General features: G+C 44.5%; 1 protein-coding gene across 2 annotated transcripts in view; it reads right to left on the bottom strand.

Moving 5' to 3' along the window:
* Positions 1 to 26,151, bottom strand: part of LOC115075811 (cell wall protein DAN4-like) — a 313,797-nt gene that overhangs the window by 77,121 nt on the left and 210,525 nt on the right. The window contains exon 6 of one of the 2 annotated variants that reach the window (XM_029576613.1): positions 6,209 to 6,320. The exons of the other annotated variant lie outside the window; for it this stretch is intronic. Coding sequence (XP_029432473.1) covers positions 6,209 to 6,320 — 112 coding nt within the window. The remainder of the gene's footprint in view (positions 1 to 6,208; positions 6,321 to 26,151) is intronic. 2 annotated transcript variants of the gene reach the window in all.

Here is a 26,151-nt window from a genome sequence, read left to right as displayed (position 1 = left end):
TGGTCATTGTTAAAAAAAAACCATTCTAGAAGCAAAGTCTAGATGTATTCCACACATAACGAAAGGTGGAAAGAACGCAAAACGATTACCGGCATGGTTAAAAGGGAAGGTGAAAGAAGCTATTTTAGCCAAAAGATCTTCATTCAAAAATTGGAAGAAGGATCCAAAAGAAGAAAATAGGATAAAGCATAAGGATTGGCAAGTTAAATATAAGACATTGATAAGACAGGCTAAGAGAGAATTTGTAGAGGCAAAAACTCACAGTAAAAACTTTTTTAAATATATCCGAAGCAGAAAGCCTGTGAGGGAGTTAGTTGGACCGTTAGATGATCGAGGGGTTAAAGGGGCACTTAGAGAAGATAAGGCCATCGTGGAAAGATTAAATGATTTCTTTGTTTCGGTGTTTACTGAAGAGGATGTTGGGGAGGTACCCATAATGGAAAAGGTTTTCATGGGTAATGATTCAGATGGATTGAATCAAATCACGGTGAACCTAGAAGATGTGGTAGGCCTGATTGACAAACTGAAGAGTAGTAAATCACCTGGACCGGATGGTATACACCCCTGAGTTCTGAAGGAACTAAAAAATGAAATTACAGACCTATTAGTAAAAATTTGTAACCTATCATTAAAATCATCCATTGTACCTGAAGACTGGAGGATAGCAAATTTAACCCCAATATTTAAAAAGGGCTCCAGGGGCGATCTGGGAAACTACAGACTGGTTAGCCTGACTTCAGTGCCAGGAAAAATAGTGGAAAGTGTTCTAAACATCAAAATCACAGAACATATAGAAAGACATGGTTTAATGGAACAAAGTCAGCATGGCTTTACCCAGGGCAAGTCTTGCCTCACAAATCTGCTTCACTTTTTTGAAGGAGTTAATAAACATGTGGATAAAGGTGAATCGGTAGATGTAGTATACTTGGATTTTCAGAAGGCGTTTGACAAAGTTCCTCGTGAGAGGCTTCTAGGAAAAGTAAAAAGTCATGGGATAGGTGGCGATGTCCTTTCGTGGATTGCAAACTGGCTAAAAGACAGGAAACAGAGAGTAGGATTAAATGGACAATTTTCTCAGTGGAAGGGAGTGAACAGTGGAGTGCCTCAGGGATCTGTATTGGGACCCTTACTTTTCAAAATATTTATAAATGATCTGGAAAGAAATACGACGAGTGAGATAATCAAATTTGCAGATGACACAAAATTGTTCAGAGTAGTTAAATCACAAGCAGATTGTGATAAATTGCAGGAAGACCTTGTGAGACTGGAAAATTGGGCATCCAAATGGAAGATGAAATTTAATGTGGATAAGTGCAAGATGATGCATAATAGGGAAAAATAACCCATGCTATAATTACACAATATTGGGTTCCATATTAGGTGCTACAACCCAAGAAAGAGATCTAGGTGTCATAGTGGATAACACATTGAAATCGTCGGTTCAGTGTGCTGCAGCAGTCAAAAAAGCAAACAGAATGTTGGGAATTATTAGAAAGGGAATGGTGAATAAAACGGAAAATGTCATAATGCCTCTGTATCGCTCCATGGTGAGACCGCCCCTTGAATACTGTGTACAATTCTGGTCGCCGCATCTCAAAAAAGATATAATTGCGATGGAGAAGGTACAGAGAAGGGCTACCAAAATGATAAAGGGAACGGAACAGCTGCCCTATGAGGAAAGACTAAAGAGGTTAGGGCTGTTCAGCTTAGAGAAGAGACGGCTGATGGGGGATATGATAGAGGTATTTAAAATCATGAGAGGTCTAGAATGGGTAGATGAGAATCGGTTATTTACTCTTTCGTATAGTAGAAAGACTAGGGGGCATGCCATGAAGTTATCATGGGGCACATTTAAAACTAATCGGAGAAAGTTATTTTTTACTCAACGCACAATTAAACTCTGGAATTTGTTGCCAGAGGATGTGGTTAGTGCAGTTAGTATAGCTGTGTTTAAAAAAGGATTGGATAAGTTCTTGGAGGAGAAGTCCATTACCTGCTATTAAGTTCAGTTAGAGAATATCCACTGCCATTAGCAATGGTAACATGGAATAGACTTAGTTTTTGGGTACTTGCCAGGTTCTTATGGCCTGGATTGGCCACTGTTGGAAACAGGATGCTGGGCTTGATGGACCCTTGGTCTGACCCAGTATGGCATATTCTTATGTTCTTATGTTCTTAAGTTCTTGTAGGAGAAGTCCATTAACTGCTATTAGTCAAGTTTACTTGGCGAATAGCCACTGCTATTAATTGCATCAGTAGCATTGGATCTTCTTAGTGTTTGGTTATTTGCCAGGTTCTTGTGGCCTGGTTTGGCCTCTGTTGGAACCAGGATGCTGGGCTTGATGGTCCCTTGGTCTGACCCAGCATGGGAGTTTCTTATGTTCTTATGTTAACTTTTCTCCTTCCCAAAACTAGAAAAAAGTACATCAGCCAGACATAGAATATTATAAAATTAGTTGTAAACAATAAAATAAAATTGACATTTAAAATGCAAATTTATGCAACGTGTCACTGATTGTCAGGTTTGCCGCAGGAAACTGAGGGCTATTGCCTTGCAGTAGGGGTGTGCATTAATTTTCACCGTATTGGCGATCCGCAACGTATATTACACTATTCGTAGTATTCGTGGAGAAGCGAAACGTATCGCGATTCCCCATGAATACACGAATCTTCCTGAATTATACTGCCACCTAAATAAAAATTTAAACCAACCCCCACCCTCCTGAACCCCCTCAAGACTTACCAAACTCCCTGGTGGTCCAGCAGGGGACCCGGGAGCCATCCGCTGCACTCACACCCTCGGTGCTGGTTTCATCATGGCGCTGATAGCCTTTGTCACAGGGGCTACCGGTGCCATTGGTCAGCCCCTGTCACATGGTCATTGGCGCCATCTTGTGCTCCTACCATGTGACAGGGGCTGACCAATAGCGCCGGTAGCCCCTGTGACATTGTATGGGCAAAGGCTATCGGCGCCATTTTGAGTACTGGCATCGGACGGCCGGAGTGCAGGAGGTCACTCTGGGACCCCCGTTGGACCCCCAGGGACTTTTGGCCAGCTTGGGGCTCCTCCTGACCCCCACAAGACTTGCCAAAAGTCCAGCGGGGGTCCGGGAGCGACCTACTGCATGCCAGACGTCCGATGCCAGTACTCAAAATGGCACCGATCGCCTTTGCCCTCACTATGTCACAGGTATCGATGGTCGGCCCCTGTGACATAGTGAGGGCAAAGGCGATCGGCGCCATTTTGAATACTGGCAGCAGATCGCCTTTGCCCTCACTATGTCACAGGTATCGACGGTCGGCCCCTGTGACATAGTGAGGGCAATGGTGATCGGCGCCCTTTTGAGTACTGGCATTGGACGGCCGGTGTGCAGGAGGTCGCTCCCGGACCCCCGCTGGACTTTTGGCAAGTCTTGTGGGGGTCAGGAGGCCCCCCCAAGCTGGCTAAAAGTCCCTGGGGGTCCAACGGGGGTCCCGGAGCGACCTCCTGCACTCCGGCTGTCCGATGCCAGTACTCAAAATTGCGCCGATATCCTTTGCCCATACTATGTCACAGGGGCTACCGGTGCCATTGGTCAGCCCCTGTCACATGGTAGGAGCACAAGATAGTGCCGATGACCATGTGACAGGGGCTGACCAATGGCACCGGTAGCCCCTGTGACAAAGGCTATCGGCGCCATGATGAAACCGGTACCGAGGGTGTGAGAGTGCAGGGGATGGCTCCCGGACTCCCCGCTGGACCACCAGGGAGTTTTGGTAAGTCTTAGGGGGGGGGGGGGTCAGGAGGGTGGGGGGTTGTAGTTAATTTTAATTTTAGCTGGGACACGAATAGAAATCGCCGTATTAACGCATCGGGGTGCCATACAGCCAAATGCAACGTATCTGCTCCCCGACGAATCCGAATCATGAATGCAATGTATGGCGTCCCTCTGCACATCCCTGCCTTGCAGTGCAGAGCTCTATAGAGTAAAAGTCTCTCTAGCAACATGTTGGGAATGAAAGGGATTACAGGTCCAGACTGGGGTGGGAATCAAATTGGAGGACTATAGGGAGGATCATCAGGGGTATCAAGGATTCATGGGGAAAGGTAAATCAGAGGTCAAGGGAAGGGCAGTCAGAGGTCTGGGAGGAAGCAGTGCCCAGGGCACAAAAACAGAAATCCATCACTTTTCACCCCCTTTCTCTTCCCTACCTTTCCTCACTCAGACCCCCTTTCCCTTCCCACCCATGTCTCCATTCATTTCCCTCTCACTCACCTTCTACTTCTTACTCACCCCTTCCTTCAACTCTCACTCACTCCCTCCCTTCCCATCCAAATCTGTCCCATCCCTTCCACTTCCCTTTCTCTAACTCATCCTTTCTCCATCCTTGGTCTGAGCTGACCTGGCAGGAGAGCAGCATTGGCAGCTGGCGCTTCTAACCTCCTGCTCCTGTCACCAAATACCCTCTCTCTCCTGTGCAGTTCACAGAGCGGCTGTTTACGTAGCGCACACCATGGAGGTCGAACAGCTGATTGTTGGCACTGAGAGGAAGAGAGAGATGGGCTCTGGTAGCAGGAGGAGCAGATTAGAAGCACCAGGGTGCTGATGCCACTCTTTTATCAGCTGCGCAGCAGAAAGGTGAAAGAGGTGCAGGAGTATGGGCAGGGTAGCACCAGCAGCCTGTACCACCACTGGAGGAAGGAATGGGGCAAGCTATGTTTTAGAGCATCACCTAAGTAAATCAAGAGACACATTGCTCACAGTGAGGGCCCCAGTGCAGATGCACTCAGGATATTCCTAAATCTGTTCCTTACTGCAGTGGTTCACCTTTACTCTTATGGCAGCAGTGGCCTCAAAAAGTCTGCCATGCCAGGAATGTGTGTCAGAGGTCTCACTGGGCTTTACCCCATGGGTGATGTCTATATAATGAGGTGAACCACCCCCCATTGGGAGGGGTTCTGAGAGTGAATAAAAACCCATGTACCCATGTGACACAGGAAGAACTCAGGGAGGTATTGGAAAGTCAGATGTAGCACAGGGGTAGGGGTAGGGGTGGGAGTGTGAGTGTGTCCCCTTGTGATGCATACTTTGTGAGTCTGTCTCTCCATAGGACTGAGAAAAAACTTTTCTATACGGGTACCTTCAAGGCTGGTGCTTCCATTAAGCAAACTAGGCAGTTGCCTAAAGTGACAAAATTTTGGGGGCAGCAAAACCCCACCAGCATGAGGTCCAGAGGGAGAAAGTCCATACTGACAAAGAAGGAAACACTGTGCTGGAGCTGCCACCAATAGTTAAGCTGGGAATGGAAAGATGCATGATCGAAGGTTCATCTAAGGCACCAAATACTCTTGTACTGGCCCTGGGTACCTTACCCCATGAGATGACCTGTTGGGAAAGTGTGAGAGAGGAGGTTAAAGACATGGGGTTTTTTTATTTTATTTTGGCAAGTCTTGATTGACTTTGTTTTTCCTGCCATCAGACTTGACTTCTGAACAACGTTTTAGGAGTGGAGCATGATTTTTGGTATAACTGGCTGGTGAGCAGAAGAGCCTTTAATGTCCTTGAAAAGTTGGTCTTTTCCCATCTGTGCAGGAACCATGGGAGATCACAGGGCTTTGTGAGGTCTGTGACCCGCTGCATGTGTCTTGCATCCAAGAGGTGACTAGGATGGGCTACAGTAATATATGCACAGTGAAAACACCAAAATAATATTTTTTATACAATATATTAAACAGAACTGTATTTAATCATTCTTGAAAATAGCACATTACACCAATGAACAAAGATTTATGTTGTGTTACAGTGTGTGAAAATTTGTGTCTCAAATTACTTTTAAGAAGGAACAACAATTTTTTTTACTTCTATCTGGTGGAGTTCTTTAATTTTCCACAGCCAGTCTTCCCTCCTCTTCTTCACTACCTCTGCCTTTCTTTCCTTCCCATGCCTACCTTCCCTACATCCATCCAAAGAACTTAATCTATCTCTCCCTCTCCATCAGGCAACCTTTCTCGCCCCTATCAGGCCTCCCTCTTCCCTATCAGGCCCCCCCTCTTCTACCTCCTTCCTAATAAAGTACCTGTTACTACTACTTTTCACTTCTATAGTGCTACATGAGGATGCAGTGCTGTACAAACTCATTTGAGAGACAACCCCTGCTATATAGAGCTTTTAATCTAATGAAGACAAACATGCAAGAAGAAAGAGACTATGGAGAAATTAAGACTAACCTGATAATTTCCCTTCCTTTACCTCTGTCACACCAATCAAGAACACCTGGGTTTAGTCCTCTCATCTTGCAGTTGGAGGCAGAGTGGTTGGTTTTTTTTGTGATGACATCACCTGTATGTATGTCATGCATGGAATCAGATACAGCCAGTGTACTACTGTCAAAGCTAAATTTAAATTATAGCCACTAGCAAACAACACAAAAATGTAATACATGAAATCTAAAATGTCAACCTAATCTGAATGAAAAACATACAAAAATATAATATCTATACTTTGAGATAAAGTGCTTTTTATAGTGTAAGTTGATAATTTAACTAAGAAATCTAGTCTTAATAATCCTTGGAAGAATGAAAATTCTCCTCAAACCATTTCCCCCTTTTCTTAATCCTTTTCTTAGCATTTTATAATTTACTAGCTGTACCCGGCCACTCGTTGCTGTGGCTCAGTCTGGTTAAATGGAAAAGAAAGAAAAGAGAAAGCGCACGTTTTGAATATGGTTAATTTCACAATACTTGTGGGTATACAATATTTTTGGTTGTTCCATTGTCTGTGCAGATATAGAGATTGTCTGGTTTGCCAACTCTAGAACACGCAACATATAATTGTCCATGTGAGAAGCAATCCGTGTCTAGATGTAAACCGCATAATTCTAGAAATGAAAAAGAATGAAAAAAGAAAAAACATAAACTATACTCACTAAATGAACAGTATGGTAAATGACACAGCTCAATTCCAACGCAATGTCACATGAAATAATTAAATCAAAATGAAAATAAATCGAAATTTATGAAAATTCAATTTAACAATGCAATCGGAAACATTGAAATGGAATCATAAAATATTTAGTCCAAGCCTTTAAGCCTGTTAAAATGGGTGAGATTTTTGTCCCCTCTCCTCCTACGTCTTTGCTCTGCTCCGCTCCCCCACCCCCCAGCACCACGAAGGGCCAGAGGTGGCGGCGGTGGTAGGAGCTGCAGCAGTGGCCGAGGGGGATCTCGCGAGGCGTAACGGTCCTGCCATCCCAACTCCCTCCCCCCTTCCCCGGTGGTGGAGGGACAGGCTCAGACCCCTTTCACTCTATCCTTACAGGCCCCAACTCCTTTGCTCTCCCATTCCCCTTTACACTGAACCCCTTCCACTGTAACCTATAAGCGGAGAGCTGGGGGGGGGGGGGGGTAGAGAATCTCTCTCTCATACAGTCCCCTACATAGGCTTCCTCTCTCTCTCTCTTGCACATACACTCTCCCTCTGTCCCTCACACACGCACACCCAATCCCTCTCACACACATACACAATCCCTCACGTAGTCTCCCTCTGTCTCTGGCACTCACACTTGCCTTCAGCGCACATTATTGCACTTCTCTCTCACACAGTTAAAACGGGCGGGATTTTTGTCCCCTCCCCACCTAAGTCTTTCCTCTGCACTTGCAAGAGCTTGCAAAGTTCCCACGCCAGTTGTGTCTGGGAGAGAGAGGAAAACACTCCGTCTCCCACCTTGCAAAGGGCAGGCGGCAGGCACTACAACAGATTTGGGACACGTTGCCTAGCTTACTTTGCTCTTTCTGGCAGACCTATGCCTTTAAGAAATCCAATCGGGGGCTTGAGAGGGAGGAGGGAGCAGGGCTCTGGCTTTCACTTTCATCACAGTGCTTTGCTGGGAGTGGGGGTGGAGCAATGCCCATGTAAACTCTTCCCGTGGTGACTGAGACAGTACTGCCTTCCCCCCTTCTCCCCCCCCCCCCCCCAATAGTTGTGGGATATTACTTGACTTCTCCTTAGCTGCGAGACTCAGGGGCGGGGGAGGAGGGCGAGCTGTTCTCTGTTCAGCTCTTTGCGCTTTGGCTGCTGCAGGCTGCAGCTGCTTGTGATCTCTTCACAGCCACTTTCTACTGCATTTGCTCTGCTCCGGCTGTCCCAACTCCCTCCCCCCCTTGCCCGGCGGTGGACGGATTGGCTCTGCGACTCTTCTACCCTTTCCTCCTCTTGTGTGTAACTGTCCGGAAGTCCCTACTCCATACCCCCTTCCCCACTGGGGGAGGAACAGGCTGAACCATTTCTCAGAGCGGCGACTCATCTGCCCTTTCCTCCTCCCCTCTGTGACACCCAGCATGTAGCGCAGAGCTCAATGGTCCGCACATGCGCGGTAGAGCTGCTCTCTACTGCACATTTGCAGGCCGTGGGTCAGAGCCCATTTATATTGTAGATAGCATGTGTTGCTTGTACGTCCAACAGATGGCGCTGTTTTTCCAAAAAAGCATGTTTTTACCTGTCACAGGTGTGACATCTATATAATATAGGTATATAAAAACACGCCCGTATTCGAATGCAACGTTGTGTCAAAATTTCAAAGCAATCGGTGAAGAACTTTCGGAGATTTAAGATTTTGAACAAATGAACATTTACATTTTTATTTATATAGATAACATTAAGTCAATCAGATCTCACTCTCATAGAGGTGGCCAATTTGCACATCCCAGGGTGGGCTTCTTGACTGGTGTAGCATAAGCAAAGTAAAGTAAATTATCAGGTAAGACTTAATTTCTCCTTCCTTGTCCTTCTGCTCCACCAGTCAGGAACATGTGGGATGTACTGTTTTAATTCTCTACCCTCTCCTCCCTTTCCTTTACTTTCCGTCTCTTCTCAATATCCTACCCATTCAGCACCCACAGCCCCTGAGCCGCCTTTTGTAACCCCTCTCTCAACTGATCTTACCTGGTATGCTAATCTACCTTTAATACATTCCCCCCCCCCCCTTTCTCCTCACCCCCGATCCTCTCTGATCCATCTCCCCCTCCCACCACTGTAGTAACTACGAGCTTTTTGCCCTCCACCCCCCCCCCCTACCTGTACTCCCATCCCCTGGTCAGACCACACGCTGATTTATACGGAATTAGCAATTAAGAAAAAACCGAAATCTACTATCAAGTACAGAAAACCATGCGCCTTGGACGTCCTCAGCTCCAGCCTCTCCAAGGACCTATCTGAGCTGGATCTTTCCAAAGCTGACTCTGCCATTACCTCTTGGCTAAACACTCGCTCCGTGGCAGACAAAATTTGCCCCATTGCATCTAAAGAGATAAATCCATCCAGGCACAACAAAAAACCCTGGTTCTCTTTAGAATTGAAAAAGCTCAAACAAGACCTACAACATAAAGAACAACACTGGCGTAAGGACCCCTCCCCTACTTCCCAGGTCATCTATAAAACTGCTAGGAACCTTTACAGGATCACCATTCTTCACTCTAAGTGGGATTTTTACACCAAAAAAATCCATAGCTTTATGTATGACCCGAAAACGCTATTCTCATATGTCTCAACCCTCACCACCCCGGTTCCTCCAATCATCCCAGAAGAAGCCCAAATCAAATCTACGGAACTGGCCTTATTCTTCGATAACAAGATCAAAAACTTACTCGCAAATATGACCACTACCATGACCACATCAAACATCCAGCCTCTGACAGTTCTAAACCCTGCCCCAACCTCATACAAATCGATGCTGGAATCATTCGAACTCACATCTTCACTGGAGATCGAATCTCTAATAAAGAAAATGAAGCCTTCGTCACATCCAACAGACCAGTTACCCACCAAACTCTTACTTACTATCCCAAACACCATAGCCAAACCGCTGGCCGACATTATAAATTGCTCCCTTACTCAAGGATCTGTCCCAGACGCATTAAAAACAGCTTCTCTAAAACCACTAATAAAAATCCCTAACTTGGACCCAGCCAACCCGGTAAACTTCCGCCCCATTGCCAACTTACCATTTATTGCCAAGCTAATGGAAAAACTGGTCAATAACAGACTCATAGATTACCTTGACTCCCATAACATTCTTTACCCCTCTCAATTCGGTTTCAGGAAATGACTAAACACGGAGTGACTCTTACTCTCGTTAACAGACAAAATTCTGATGGGGCTTGACAAAGGCCAATCATACCTTCTGGCTCTCCTCGACATATCAGCAGCGTTCGATACCGTAAATCATTCCATCCTCATCAAACGGCTAACTGAAATCGGTATCACAGGATCTGCACTCATATGGCTCAAATCCTTCCTCAACAACCGGCACTACAAATTTCAGAATAAATGATAAAGAATCCCACCCCATCCACTCCAATCAAGGAGTGCCCCAGGGTTCCTCTTTATCCCCCACACTATTTAATATCTATCTGCGACCTCTATGCCAGCTACTAGAAAGTCTCAACCTTACACACTTCATCTACGCCGACGATGTATAGATCTTAATCCCCATCACGGAACCCCTCGCCAGCACTCTAAACTTCTGGAACAGCTGCCTTCACTCCATCAACCTTCTACTCTCTAGTATCAACCTGGTACTTAACACTTCCAAAACCGAACTCCTCATCACTCCTAATGAAAACAACCCCCTCGTCTGCAACCCAATCTTACCATCAACATCTCAAGTGAGAGACCTCGGGGCGATTCTGGACACTAGAATGAACTTCAAAAAATTCATTCACGGAGGTGGAGGTGAGAGGGAACGCTCCTGGAGGAGTATATTTCTACTGAATTACCTGACTTCCTCGGCGTTTTGAATTTCCCCAGCTCTTCGGCACTTGTGAGTGGCAGCGGAGCAGGACTTCCGCGAGACTGACGTCACAGAGGCGGGACTTGCCAATCTTTAAAACTAGACGCTCTGCGGTGCGTCGACGTCGCCGGCGCCGAAGCCGCGCGCCCCTTTGGCACGCGCGGCTTTGTCTCATCATAAGCAGCGCTTGAAAACAACTGAACTTTGAAACTTCTGAAGAGTTTAAGATCAAAAGTGAGTATCTTGGATTTATTGTTACCCTCTTTCTGAAGCCTCCACTTACTCACAAAGCTATTTTAATTGTTTTGAGTAAACAGAGCTTGTAAGGAGGGCCCTGAGGCGATTGAAAAATTTCAAATATATCAATGCCTCATACAAAACACAAGGCAAAGGTCAGGGAGATGCCAATATCATCCCCTGTACTTGTTGCCTCTCAGCCCCGGATCCCAGCCTTCTTTGCTCCAATAACAGATTCAGAACCGGTGGAACTAGTCGCTGGAGGAGGTATTGAGCAACTGCCTTCCTCTTTGACTGAAACTACCTTGAGTCCCGGTGCCCCTAGTACTCCTCCTCCACCTCTACATATTACATCTGATTCTTTAAAAGTATTAAATGATTCTCAAGAGAAAGGAGAAGGAACTCTAGACACACTGGGGAAAATGGACCCAGAAATACCTGAGAGTTTGTTATTGCATCTAGAAAAACCTGCTGAAATAACGATGGACACACTTTGGAATGCAATAAAAGCTTTGGAATTATCTGTGGTAAATCTTACAAAGATAACAATGGATTCAAACCAATGGTTTAGGAATATTGAAGTCTTCATGTCAAACACTGATGTAAAAGCTAAACAAACAGAGAGTAGACTTGCTAATTTGGAAGTATGGCAGCAGAAATTTGCTCATGCGGAGATTATCTATGATAGGAAACTTGAAGTATTGGAGAATTCTTTTAAATATTTAAATCTTAGAATACTGAACTTCCCAAAAGTTGATTTGATTTCTCCATATGACATGTTTAAAGAGTACTTGTTAGAAATTCTAAAAATGCCTCAGTCTACTATGCCTACCATCTCGAAGATTTACTATGTAAATTCTAAAAAACCATCTATACAAGTTAATAGTGAAGGCCAAAATTCCTTAGATCTAACAGGGGTTATTGAATCAACGGTAGATACTGTTATTACTAATAGAGCTATATTGCATGTGTCCTTCTCATTTGCTATTGACAGAGATGCTGTCTAAGTCATATATGAGAAATAGAATGCTTCTTTTCCATGGAGCCAGAATATGGATATATCCTGATTTATCTAAACAGTCCCAAGAAAGAAGGAAAATGTTTCTCAGTTTAAGACCAGAAGTAGAAGCGAAAGGGGGGAATATGTTGTTAAAATTCCCTTGTAAGTGTGAAATATTGTTTCAGCAACAGAAATTTATTGTCTTTGAAGTATCTCAGTTACGGGTATTTTTGGATACACGCCCCCAAGAGAGTGTGATTCTAGAACAAGAGGCTAAATAGAGAGAAATCTGTTATTACTCTTATTTCAATTGTACATCTGGTTGAAAGTAATCTTCCCAGAATTTCCTCTGATAAAGCTCCTTTACATATACTTTGTGAGGAATTACTTCATTAATTATTGCATTTGAAATTCAGATGGGTATAATAATAGTGGTAGCATTAAGTTGTTAGAATGTATTTTACTCCTATCTCAATTTCTGTATGGATTATGATATTGTTATTTAATTGAAATGCATAAATAAAAAATTGTTTGTTTTTTTTTTATTCACAACACCACTAAGGAATGCTTCTATAAGCTGCATGTTCTAAAGCAGCTAAGACCTCTCCTACACTTTCAAGATTATCGTTCAGTCCTCCAAGCCATACTATTTTCAAAGTTGGACTACTGCAACACGCTACTGCTCGGCCTCCCCGCCTCCACAACTAAACCTCTACAGATGCTGCAAAATGCAGCAGCCAGGATCCTCACAAATTCGACGTAAAGACCACATCACACCAATACTAAAAAACCTACATTGGCTCCCCATCCACTATAGAATACTGTTCAAGTCACTGACCATCATCCATAAAACCATCTATCATCATTCCTCACTCCAACTAACAATCCCACTCGAACCCCATTCTTCTAACAGGCCGATTAGAGCCGCACAGAAAGGAACTCTCCAGGCAACCCCTCATAAATCCTTCATGCACAAGTCCATCCAAAAACGAGCACTGTCCACCGCGGGACCACAACTATGGAACACACTTCCCGCAGATCTTCGCCAGGAACAATGTTTGCTCTCCTTTAGAAGGAAACTGAAAACCTGGCTGTTCTCCCAAGCCTACCCCTGACAAATTCTTCCTCCTACTATTATAGAAAAGAACTGTTATGCTTGAACCACTTAGTTAACCATCCATGCTAATCAATGGTGTATTATCTCGTTTTACTCTTAGGAGAGCTCTGTTTAAACTAATTCTTCCTCTTTCAATTGTCCTGTTTTGTAATCCCTGTTCATTGTAACTTTCTCTCTTCTGGTTATTGGTTTCCCCTGGTTATACTGTAAACTGGTACGATAAGACTTTGTCTTGAGCATCGGTATAGTAAAAGAATCTAACTAAATAAATAAATAAAATAAAGTTGATAGCATTTTCATTTCGAGTTTGGCTCCATTTCAATGTCTGCTCTTTAATTTAATCTATTATTTGTTCGCTATTTTTAAGTTAACTTAATATTTGTTCTATACTTGAATGACATTAGTAGTTTATATTTAACCCCATGTATTTATCTTCATGGATCCCAGTTCCTTGTAACCCCTGTTCTATGTAATGCTTTTATGCAATAACCATTTCATTGTAAACCGATGTGATATGTATTTTATACATGAACGCCGGTATATAAAAGTTCAAAATAAATAAGTAAATAAATAAATAAATAAATAAATAAATGTATCAAAGCCCCATTACATCGGGAGGGGGCATTTCAAACTCGCTCTTAAGACTGCTGTCCCAAAATAAGCATCCTGTCCCACGAGAACATCCAACCTATAGTGCTTGGGAAATGGACCTACAATTGTCCAAGTTGCTGCTTTACCCATATCAATCGGATTTACTGTGGGCTTTTCCACCCATGAAGAAGACTGTGCTCTAGTCAATGGAGCCCTGATGCCCTCTGGCATTTCAAGCCCCTGTAGTAAATACGCAGACACAATGGCTTTCTTAATCCATCTTGAGATGGTCACCTTTGACGCAGTCTCCCCCTTATGTGCGCCACTGAATAACTCAAACAGTCTATCAGAATTACAAAATTCACTTGTGATCTTTAAATATTCTCTTACACATTTCCTGACATCCAAGAGCTTTAAAGACTCCAAGCCCCTGCAGTTCATCTCATCAAAAGATACATAGTTTTAATGCTTTTATTATTTCTTTCTTTCTTTATTTAAAATCTTTTCTATACCGTCGTTAAGTTATATACCATCACAACGGTTTACAGAAAGGCACTTATATAAATTTGGTAATTGAATATGTTAATACTTCTCTAAAAGAAGTGCCATTAAAGTCCGGTAACATAGTTTCATAATAAAGACTATTTGCTGTATGTTATAAATCTTGTCTTTTTCCTTCATGTATCAGTATTAATTACATGTATGGCTCTATTGGATTGTATATTTTATGTTAAAGGTGAAACAAAATAATAAAATCACACATATTGAGCTATGTGCTGTGTGCTGATGTTCTGCTGCCAGCTTTCATTATTCCACTATTCTCCATTCTCTTTGTAAAAAGCTTGTTTAAATAGCCAGGTTTTTAAACTCTTTTTGAAAAATTTGAAATCTTTCTGTAGTCTGATTTCTAGGGGCATGGTGTTCCAGAGTACCGGTCCAGCTAAGGAAAATGCCCTTTCTCTTTCTTGGGTCAGTCTTGCAGTTTTAATAGAAGGAATGGTTAGGAGGGCTTTGTTAGCTGATCTCAGGTTTCTATGTTGGACATGAACACATAGTGCTGTGTTCAGCCATTCTGCTTTTTCTGCTTTTTCGTCGTGAATTAATTTATGTATTGTGCAAAGTGTTTTGTATTGTACTCTATGTTCTATGGGTAGCCAGTGTAATTCTGGTAGAGTTTCAGTAATGTGCTCCCTTTTCCTTTTGCCAGTCAGTATTCTTACAGCAGAGTTTTGCAGTATTTGGAGTGGTTTTACTGTTGTGTCTGGTAATCCTAAGAAAAGGGCATTACAGTAGTCGGTGCTAGCAAATATTAGTGCTTGTAAGACTGTTCGAAAGTTTGTGAGTGTTAGTAAAGGTTTTAGTTTCCTGAGAACCATAAGTTTAGCGTATCCTTCTTTGACTTTTAGTGAAACGTGTTGTTTGAGGCTGAGTTTCATGTCAATTATCACACCGAGGTTCCATACTTTTTTGGTTTATTTTCTGTTTATTTTTAAGCAGTATTGGAGTTTGAATGACAGATTTTTCCGTTCTAAATGTAGGAATTCAGTTTTTTTGATGTTAATAACTAGCTCCATTTGGTTTAGTTGCTGCTTGATGATGTCTAGGTACATGTTTGCTAGGTTTAATGTTTTTTCCATTGTGTCTTAGATGGGTAGTAATATTTGAATATCATCAGCATATATGTAGTGTATGATTCCCAGTCCTGCTAGGAGATGGCATAACAGAAGCAGATACATGTTAAAGAGTGTTGTGGAGAGTGCGGATCCCTGTGGTACTTCTGTTTGTAGATTTATTTTCTCTGACAATATGTTTTTAATTTGGACTTGATGAAATCTGAACCAGGCATAGTTTTTTATGTAGTCCTATTTCTTCTATTCTCTTTAAAAGTATGTCATGATTTACTGTGTCAAAGGCTGACGATAGGTCTAGCATCATCAGGATGAAATGTTTTGCACTATCAAATCCTCTCAGAATGTTATTAGTCAGTGAGAGCAGAAAAGTCTCTGTGCTGTAGTGTTTTCGGAATCCATGTTGGGAAGGGTACAGTATATTATTATTATCTAAATGTTCATCCAGTTGTTTTTGTACAGTTTTTTGCAATTAGTGGTAAGTTTGAGACTGGTCTGTAATTATTCAGGATCAGGGGGTCACTGTTTATTTTTCTTCTTAGTTGGTTTAATGATTGCTCCTTTCAGTGTGTCCGGCAGAGACCCTTCCTCCAAGGATAGGTTTATCATCTTTGTTAATATAGGGGAAACTATGTTTGCTAATTTTTTAATATCCATAGTTGGCAGTGTGTCACTTATATGTGGGGCAGGGTTTATCTTTTTCAGCATAGATTCTACTTCAAAGTCTGATGTCTCAAACCTAGACCATTGTTTTTTTGTCTGTAATACTGTATTCTGCTTCAATCTTGTTATGGAGACTGTGGAATATAAAACATGCTAAATAAATAAAATAATATTATGCACCGATTTAAATGGAAGTCTAAATCTACCTTATGTAGTATGTCTCAGCATTACAAAATCCTTACTAAACCTTAAAAAGGGAGCCTTGGAAGACAAATGGATAGATTTTCAAAACCCCACGCATGCATTCATGTGCGCGCAGTTCCCAGCATGTGCACATAGATGCGGCGATTTTATAACGTGTGTGCATGTTATAGAATATGATTCCCATGCGAATATGCAAGCTGGATTTTAATATCTGCACATGCATGTGGGGGCGGGTGGCCTCTCGTGTGCGCAAGGGGGGAGGATTTTAAAAAACAATGCATGGCTACACTTAAGGAGTGCACTGGGAAGCAACTTTCCTATCCCCCTACCTAGCCTTCCTCCCTTTTTCCTCTCCACCCCGACCCCTAAACCCACCCTAACTACACTAGATTTTTTCGTTTTTTTACTTACGTGCTCTAAGGAGCAGACGTAAGTTGTGCAGGCCAGCCAGCTGCCAGTGCACGCTTTCCTGGGACAGCGCAAAATGGCGCTGTCCTGGCTTGTCCCCGCCCCTCCCAGACCCCACCCATGGCCCGGCACTTCTGTGTGTACTGCGAGATATGCATGTGGCCGGGTCATTTCTAAAATGCGCTCGCCTTGTGCATGGCTGAGCCACACACATATCCCCCGGTTTTTATATGCGCCAGGCTTTGAAAATTTGGGTGTGAGATTACAACTCCAAAATGTATCTTGTTGAAGTAATTGACAATAAAAATACAGTTTTCAATGTCAAGTCCTTCCAAGTGGCTTATTCTAATGGCTCATAAAAAGGACTTGCTAATGTACTTACTATTAAATTCAAATTCCATAACCATAATCATAGACTACAATGTAGGATTTAGGTGTTTAACTCCTTGTCAAAAAATGTGACACCTCCTTGGGAGACAATTTAGATGTCCCCTTAAACGTTCCCCTTAATGCAAAAATTTGCTACAACCTGTGCATCTAAAGAATTCAAGGCCAATATCTTGAGACACTTCTGTAAGAATATCAGAATGTCTTGTATTTCTAACACCATGGCAAACACTTACCACACCCTCACACAAGCTCTGTTTGTGTAATTCTCTTTAGAATTTAACCTTGTTCTAATAACTGATGGTTTGTATCCTTTCTTGACTCATCTCACCCTCTCAATAGCCATGCCATAAGTGAGAATGAAGATGAGTGTTCTGTCCCCAGCAGTGGGTACATTTTGGTATCTGTATATACATTGCTGTTTAACTGTGCCTAGAACAGTCTTTATTTGTAAGCCATGATAAAAACTTGTGAGCCCTGCCTTTAAGGGGAGTTTTGCTTTTAAGAGAAACTCCCTCCCCCCCCCCCCCCCCTGCTTCTCTCATTGGGAAGGGTCCGCATGCCCTCTCAATCTAACTTGAGTCATCTTAAGTGCCTTATTGGCTCAAGGAACTGCCCTTCATGACCCACATGCATCACATGGATCCTAGACTCACTACCATTGGATCTCGCCCTCTAGCCCCAGTTTGTTGGGATGTTTCCTGTAATCACTTCCCAAGACTGTTAGTCAGTTTAAGCCATGCTGCCTAAAGACTAGAAGTGCCTGCAGCCTCTGAAATACAATTAGCTTTTTTACACCTCTCCTCATCGCTTTAATTCTAAAGACTAATCAGCTTCAGAACCCCTTGCCTTCTCATCCTGAATCCCAAGAAACTCCATCTTCCTTCTCCTGCCTACCTTCAGCTACAAATATCTCTGCCTGGGGCATCTATATTAGAGATGTGGTTCGTTTTTCGCCCTATTTAGGAAATTTAACGAAATTTCCTAATTAGTTTCTGTTTCGGAGTATCCGAAACACGACATAAACGCCGTTATTTCGGAGCCCCCGAAACCGGAAACGAAATTTTCCCCGCAATTCGGGGGAAAATTCGTTTTCGGGTTTGCCTGGGGAGAGGGGGCACAAATTTTTTTTTTAATTAAAACCCACCCCAAACATTTAAATTCACTATAATACACCACCCCCCGATCCCTCCCCAAGACTTACGAAGATCCCTGGTGGTCCAGCGGGGTCCATTTGCCCTCCGTGCCTGGTGTGCTGTGCTGCAAGCCGTGCGCCTCAAAATGGTGCCGAATAGCCCGAACTACCATGACACAGGGGCTTTCGGCGCTATTGGTCAGCCCCTGTCACATGGCCATCGGCGCCATCTTGTGCTCCTATCATGTGACAGGAGCTGACCAATGGCGCCGAAAGCCTCTGTGACATAGTATGGGCAAAGGCTATCGGCGCCATTTTGGTTACTGGCAGCCGAAAACGAAATCGCTTTCGGACCCTTGCTGGACCCCAGGGACTTTTGGCCAGCTTGGGGGGGGCCTCATGATCCCCACAAGACTTGCCAAAAGTCCAGCGGGGGTCCGGGAGCGACCTCCTGCACTCGGGCCATATTGCCAGTATTCAAAATAGTGTCAGCGCTACCTTTGCCCTCACTATGTCACAGGGGCCCACTCGGGCCCAAAAGTCCCTGGGGGTCCAGCGGGGTCCAGGAGCGATTTCCTGCACTCGTGACGTCGGATGCCAGGAATCAAAATGGCGCCGATAGCCTTTGACCAACTATGTCACAGGGGCTACCGGTGCCATTGGTCAGCCCCTGTCACATGGTAGGAGCACAAGATGGTGCCAATGGCCATGTGACAGGGGCTGACCAATGGCACCGGTAGCCCCTGTGACATAGTAGGTCAAAGGCTATCGGCGCCATTTTGATACTGGTACCGAGGGTGTGTGAGTGCAAGGTATGGTTCCAGGACCCCCCGCTGGACCACCAGGGAGTTTTGGTAAGTCTTAGGGGGGGATCAGGAGGGTGGGGGGGTTGTTTAAATTGGCCGCCGAACAATTCGGCGAAAATTCGTTGTATTCGTGGGGAATCGCGATACGTTTCGCTTTACCCACGAATACAACGAATAGTGCAACATACGTTGCGGATCGCCAATACCGCAAAAATGAATGCACACCCCTAGTTCTCATAGATTCATAAGTTTCTTTCATATTTACCGAGTGAGTGTTACGATTCTGCTTGTGGGATAGGCCCACAATCAGTCTCTCATCTCTCTGCAAGCCTGCCTGTTGCTCTGATGCTGTCTCTGCGGTTGGGAGACCGCCCACATTCTGCTCCTGCATGGCGGGCCTTGCCGACATGCTTCCATGCGGCCCGGAGGCCGCCGCCATTCCCTTAGCAGCCTGGAGGCCGCCACCATCACTCCATCCGCCCCAGCAGGGAGCTGCCGATGTCCTGCTAACATCCTTGCGACCAGGAGGCCGCCAACGTTGTTTCCATGTGCCTAGAGCCACTGTCTTCTCCTTCGTGGCCAGGGGGCACCGACGCCATCTACTCATGGCTGGAGCCGCCCTCAGTCTCCCTTCCTGCGGCAGGAAGCCGCCTCTGATGTCGGGCCTGGCTTCACGGCCTAGTGCCGCTCATGCTCTAACTTGCAGCAGGGACGTCGCTCTCCAGGGTCCTGCCTCCTACCTCCTTAGGTGCACGGCTGCACCTCTTCTCTCCAATTAAAGGGCCAGCAGTGGGCTGTCCTCCTGCTGATGCCTCTGAGGTGTTTCCTGTCCAGCCCTACAAAAGAGCTCATTCTTCAGTCCCTCTTCTCCTTCACAAGGAGTCTGTCATGGAACTGGACTGCTCCTGGATCCTCTGTTCCAGCTCTTCGGTCCAGGAGTCTCCGATGTCCACCTCTGCTTCTTCAAGGCACTCTGTTCTTCATGAGAATTCCCCTCTCTTCTTTTGTGGTACCTAATTCCTTCGTCTGCAACTTCATTCCATGATTGGTCTCTAGCCGGATCCTAAGTCCTTGTCTTCAGATGTCTTCGTCGTCGGACTTTCCTGATGTCTTCACCTTCAGATCTTCCTGAAGTGCTCGCCTTCTGCTATACTGTCTCTCCTGAAGTTTGTTATCCAGTTGTTTTGCCTCTCGGAGCCTCCACAATGCTCTTGGTTGAGTGACCTGGGGGTCTGAAGTCCAGATGTCTCTGATGTCTCATTCTCCAGTTCCCTCAACACCTCCACGATGCCCTTGACTGAGTGCCTTGGGGGTTGAAATCCATATGTCCTGATGTTCCAGAGGTCTTCATGTCAAAATGTCTTCATCTTCAGATTCCTTTGACATCCTCATCTTCAGATCTTTCACTGTCAAGCATTCAGATCCTTTTGGCTCCCTCTTCAGAGAAGCTTTAAGACTCTTTGGCTCCCTCTAGGGATGTGCAGAAGGAAAAAATGTGTTTCGATTCAGTTTTCATTTCGCCAGGACCCAAATTTGTTGCATTAGTTTCATAGGAGGGGAAAACAATTCGTTGATTAGTTGTATTTGTAGTCCTTTTTCCCATTAAAATCAATGGGGGAAGTATTTGCAGCCTATTTTTGGCTGCAGAATTGGGGTTTTCTTATCAATTCTGATGAAACTTCTGGGGGGCAATCATCAGAACAAGAAAAGAGCTCCAAGGTACTTTGACTGTGGCAAAGTGGAACCAAAGTGGCATGAATAGCCTAAGGCACTGTAAAGGGGCAAAGGGGTACCGGGAGTGGCAAGAGTGCTTTAACAGAGGTGCAAAGCAGCAGCGAGAGTGTCAAAAACACACCACAGCTTCAAAAGAGAGCACTGATAACAGTTGCATGAACCCTCGAAGACAGCACAACAGGTAAAATGGCAAGACTAGTGGCATAGACATCCTACAACACAATGAAAGGGGAACGTAGCAAGCAAAAAGAGTGTCAGAAAAAAACACAAGGTGCCGATAAAGGGACAAAGCAGCAGAAAAACTAGAACCAACACACTGAGGAATCATAATAGTAGAAAGAACACCACAAGGAGTAGAGTGAGTCATCTGGTGTATGGCAGCAAGGCAGAGTGGCAGAAAGTTGATAGGGGCAAGACAGGTTGGCAGAGCAGAAGTAGTCTAGTCAGTGTGGTTTTGATAGGAGCAAGACAGGCAGGTAGAGCTGAGGTAGTCAGGTGTTTGTGGTTTTGATAGGGGCAAGACAGGCTGGCCCTGGGGATAGTTCCCTTTCCTTTGTGCAGGAAAGGGCTCCCTAGAATGGGTTCACCCCTAGAATGGGAGTTTCCTTTGGTGTCTATTGAGCTCTCGACAGTCTTTTAAAATCTTGTGGACATAGCAGATATACAAATGAGAATTTTCAAGGCCGAGGTGGAGGAGGTTTCAATGTGAACAGTGGTTCAACATGGGTCAGCGGTGCTAAGAGATAGGCTGGCTGCACCTGGGAAGAGTTACCTTTTTTTTTGCACAGGAAAGGGCTCACTAGAATGGGTTGTTAGCAACTAGAGTGGAGCACAAGCCTTCAAAGAGTGGTGAGTCGATGTGGAGGAGGTTTCCATGTGAACAGAGATTCTGGTTCAACATGGCTCAATGGGTACTAAGAGATAGACTGGCTACACCAGGGGAAAGTTCCCTTTCCTTTGTGCAGTTAAGGACTCCCTGAAATGGGTTCGCCCCTAGATTGGAGCACGAGCCTTCAAGCATTGCGAGTCTATGTGGAGGAGGTTTCCATGTGAACAGCGGTTCAACATGGGTCAACAGGTGCTAAGAGATAGGCTGGCTACACCCAGGGAGAGTTCACTTTCCTTTGCACAGGAAAGGGCTCCCTGAAATGGGTTGGTCCCTAGAGTGGAGCATGAGCCTTCAAAGTGTGGTAAGTCGACATGGAGGAGGTTTCCATGAAAACAGCAGTTCTGGTTCAACATGGGTTAATGGGTCCTAAGAGATAAACTAGCTACATCCGGGGAGAGTTCCCATTCCTTTGCGCATAAAAGGGCTCCCTGAAATGGGATGGCAAACAGCAGGGAGCACGAGCCTTCAAGCATAGTGAGTCGATATGGAGGAGGTTTCCATGTAAACAGCCATTCAACATGGGTCAACGGGTGCTAAGAGATAGGCTGGCAACGCCCGATGACATTTCCATTTCCTTTGCGCAGTTACAGGCTCCCTGAAATGGGATGCTCCATAGAGTGAAGCACAAGCCTTCAAGTGTGGTGGGTTGACATGGAGGAGATTTCCATGTGAACAACAGTTCAATATGGCTCAACGGGTGATAAGAGATAGGCTGGCTACAGACGGGGAGAGTTCCCTTTTCTTTGCGCAGGAAAGGTCTCCCTAGAATGGGTTGTTGGCCCCTAGAGTGCAGCACGAGCCTTCAAGCGTGGTTGTTATACCGGTACGTGGAACCAAGGCCGATGGCCGCTTACCTTGAGTAGAGGTTCCCGGAACTGGAGACTCAGCGATCAGCGTTGGGTAGAAGACTTCTGATAGTCCAGGTAGCCCAACAGCGAGACTGAATCCAGGCAGGGTGATGCAAGGGTCAGGCTGAAGGTAACGCAATCCAGTCACAGTCCAGGTCGGGGCAGGCGGCAAACAAGCAGGAACCAAGGCAACAAATCCGAAGGCAGGCGGCAGGCAGAATAATCATAAGAACATAAGAAAATGCCATACTGGGTCAGACCAAGGGTCCATCAAGCCCAGCATCCTGTTTCCAACAGTGGCCAATCCAGGCCATAAGAACCTGGCAAGTACCCAAAAACTAAGTCTATTCCATGTTACCATTGCTAATGGCAGTGGCTATTCTCTATGTGAACTTAATAGCAGGTAATGGACTTCTCCTCCAAGAACTTATCCAATCCTTTTTTAAACACAGCTATACTAACTGCACTAACCACATCCTCTGGCAACAAATTCCAGAGTTTAATTGTGCGTTGAGTAAAAAATAACTTTCTCCGATTAGTTTTAAATGTGCCCCATGCTAACTTCATGGAGTGCCCCCTAGTCTTTCTACTATCTGAAAGAGTAAATAACCGATTCACATCTACCTGTTCTAGACCTCTCATGATTTTAAACACCTCTATCATATCCCCCCTCAGTCGTCTCTTCTCCAAGCTGAAAAGTCCTAACCTCTTTAGTCTTTCCTCATAGGGGAGTTGTTCCATTCCCCTTATCATTTTGGTAGCCCTTCTCTGTACCTTCTCCATCGCAATTATATCTTTTTTGAGATGCGGCGACCAGAATTGTACACAGTATTCAAGGGGCGGTCTCACCATGGAGCGATACAGAGGCATTATGACATTTTCCGTTTTATTCACCATTCCCTTTCTAATAATTCCCAACATTCTGTTTGCTTTTTTAACTGCTGCAGCACACTGTACCGACGATTTCAATGTGTTATCCACTATGACACCTAGATCTCTTTCTTGGGTTGTAGCACCTAATATGGAACCCAACATTGTGTAATTATAGCATGGGTTATTTTTCCCTATATGCATCACCTTGCACTTATCCACATTAAATTTCATCTGCCATTTGGATGCCCAATTTTCCAGTCTCACAAGGTCTTCCTGCAATTTATCACAATCTGCTTGTGATTTAACTACTCTGAACAATTTTGTGTCATCTGCAAATTTGATTATCTCACACGTATTTCTTTCCAGATCATTTATAAATATATTGAAAAGTAAGGGTCCCAATACAGATCCCTGAGGCACACCACTGTCCACTCCCTTCCACTGAGAAAATTTCCCATTTAATCCTACTCTCTGTTTCCTGTCTTTTAGCCAGTTTGCAATCCACGAAAGGACATCACCACCTATCCCATGACTTTTTACTTTTCCTAGAAGCCTCTCATGAGGAACTTTGTCAAACGCCTTCTGAAAATCCAAGTATACTATATCTACCGGTTCACCTTTATCCACATGTTTATTAACTCCTTCAAAAAAGTGAAGCAGATTTGTGAGGCAATACTTGCCCTGGGTAAAGCCATGCTGACTTGTTCCATTAAACCATGTCTTTCTATATGTTCTGTGATTTTGACGTTTATTTATTTATTTATTTATTTATTTATTTAAGGTCTCTTTTATACCGACATCCGTTGACACATCGCATCGGTTTACAAAAAACAAAAACATTTGGGCAGAGCCCTTACATATAACAGCGGAACAAGATTAACTTTTGGGCGGGGCCCTTACGTATCACCAATAGAGTACATTAAAGAGGGGGGTGAAAACTAGATATAAATATAAATCAATATGAGTAAACCAACTATATACACAGATAGGAGATAGGAGCGTTCAAAGTACAATTTCCACTATTTTTCCTGGCACTGAAGTCAGGCTAACTGGTCTGTAGCTTCCCGGATCGCCCCTGGAGCCCTTTTTAAATATTGGGGTTACATTTGCTATCCTCCAGTCTTCAGATACAATGGATGATTTTAATGATAAGTTACAAAATTTTACTAATAGGTCTGAAATTTCATTTTTTAGTTCCTTCAGAACTCTGGGGTGTATACCATCCAGTCCAGGTGATTTACTACTCTTCAGTTTGTCAATCAGGCCTACCACATCTTCTAGGTTCACTGTGATTTGATTCAGTCCATCTGAATCATTGCCCATGAAAACCTTCTCCATTACGGGTACCTCCCCAACATCCTCTTCAGTAAACACCGAAGCAAAGAAATCATTTAATCTTTCCACGATGGCGTTATCTTCTCTAAGTGCCCCTTTAACCCCTCGATCATCTAACGGTCCAACTGACTCCCTCACAGGCTTTCTACTTCGGATATATTTTAAAAAGTTTTTACTGTGAGTTTTTGCTTCTACAGCCAACTTATTTTCAAATTCTCTCTTAGCCTGTCTTATCAATGTCTTACATTTAACTTGCCAGTATTTATGCTTTATCCTATTTTCTTCTGTTGGATCCTTCTTCCAATTTTTGAATGAAGATCTTTTGGCTAAAATAGCTTCTTTCACCTCCCCTTTTAACCATGCTGGTAATCGTTTTGCCTTCTTTCCACCTTTCTTAATGTGTGGAATACATCTGGACTGTGCTTCTAGAATGGTATTTTTTAACAATGACCACGCCTCTTGGACATTTTTTTACTTTTGTAGCTGCTCCTTTCAGTTTTTTTCTAACAATTTTTCTCATTTTATCAAAATTTCCCTTTTGAAAGTTTAGCACGAGAGCCTTGGATTTGCACACTGTTCCTTTTCCAGTCATTAAATCAAATTTGATTATATTATGATCACTATTGCCAAGCAGCCCCACCACCATTACCTCTCTCACCAAGTCCTGTGCTCCACTGAGAATTAGATCTAAAAATGCTCCCTCTCTCGTCGGTTCCTGAACCAATTGCTCCATAAAGTAATTAAATCCAAAGGACAGTCCGGGTCTAGCAGGCAGCAAGCAGCATGAACACAGCAACGAAACTCTACAAACGCACTTGTGGCCGAAGCAACACAGGAGAGGAGAAGCTCCCTTAAATAAGCCAGGTCTCCCGCGCTGCCCGGCGGGTCCGCCGGCATCTGACGTCAAAAGGGGGCGTGGCCAAAGCTCCAATTCACGCGGAGCTGCGCTGTGGGAGATGCCAGTGTCAGGAGAACGCCGACGCTAATGGCAGGTAACAGTACCCCCCCTGCAAGACCCTCCTCTCTTCTCCCGAGGTCTGGGTTTGAGAGGGAAACGTTGATGAAACATTTTAAGCAAACGAGGTGCCTGTACATTATGAGCAGGTTCCCAAGAGTTCTCTTCAGGTCCAAAGTTTTTCCAGGAAATTAAATATTGAAGTTGTCCCCTACATCTACTGGAATCCAGAATGTCTTCTATTTCAAATTGATTGTCATCCCCTTTTGCTGCCGCGATCGACGGGGAGGACACGGCGAGGGCCTGCGCAACCGGCACCCAGGCCCATCGGGGTAAGGCCTCGCGATCGCACACACTTACCCCAGATGGCCCAAGCACCGGCCACGAGGCTTCCGGACTCTCCTCCTCCCTGCTGCCACAGCCTATCGGAAAGCTCCCCGGCGCACACGTCACGCGCCGGAGGTGAGCGGGGGTTTTAAACCCCAGCACTCTCTTCCGGGGCCGCGTGCCGGGCGTCGCGCGCACGAAGGAGCGCGACAAAGGGGCCTGCCCCTTTGTGCACCCCTTCGTGCGC

This window comes from Rhinatrema bivittatum, chromosome 14 (genome assembly GCF_901001135.1).
Source record: "Rhinatrema bivittatum chromosome 14, aRhiBiv1.1, whole genome shotgun sequence".
Classification (NCBI taxonomy): domain Eukaryota; kingdom Metazoa; phylum Chordata; class Amphibia; order Gymnophiona; family Rhinatrematidae; genus Rhinatrema; species Rhinatrema bivittatum.
The sequence above is the reverse complement of the archived record's forward strand: the minus strand, read 5'-3'. Positions and strand labels throughout refer to the sequence as shown.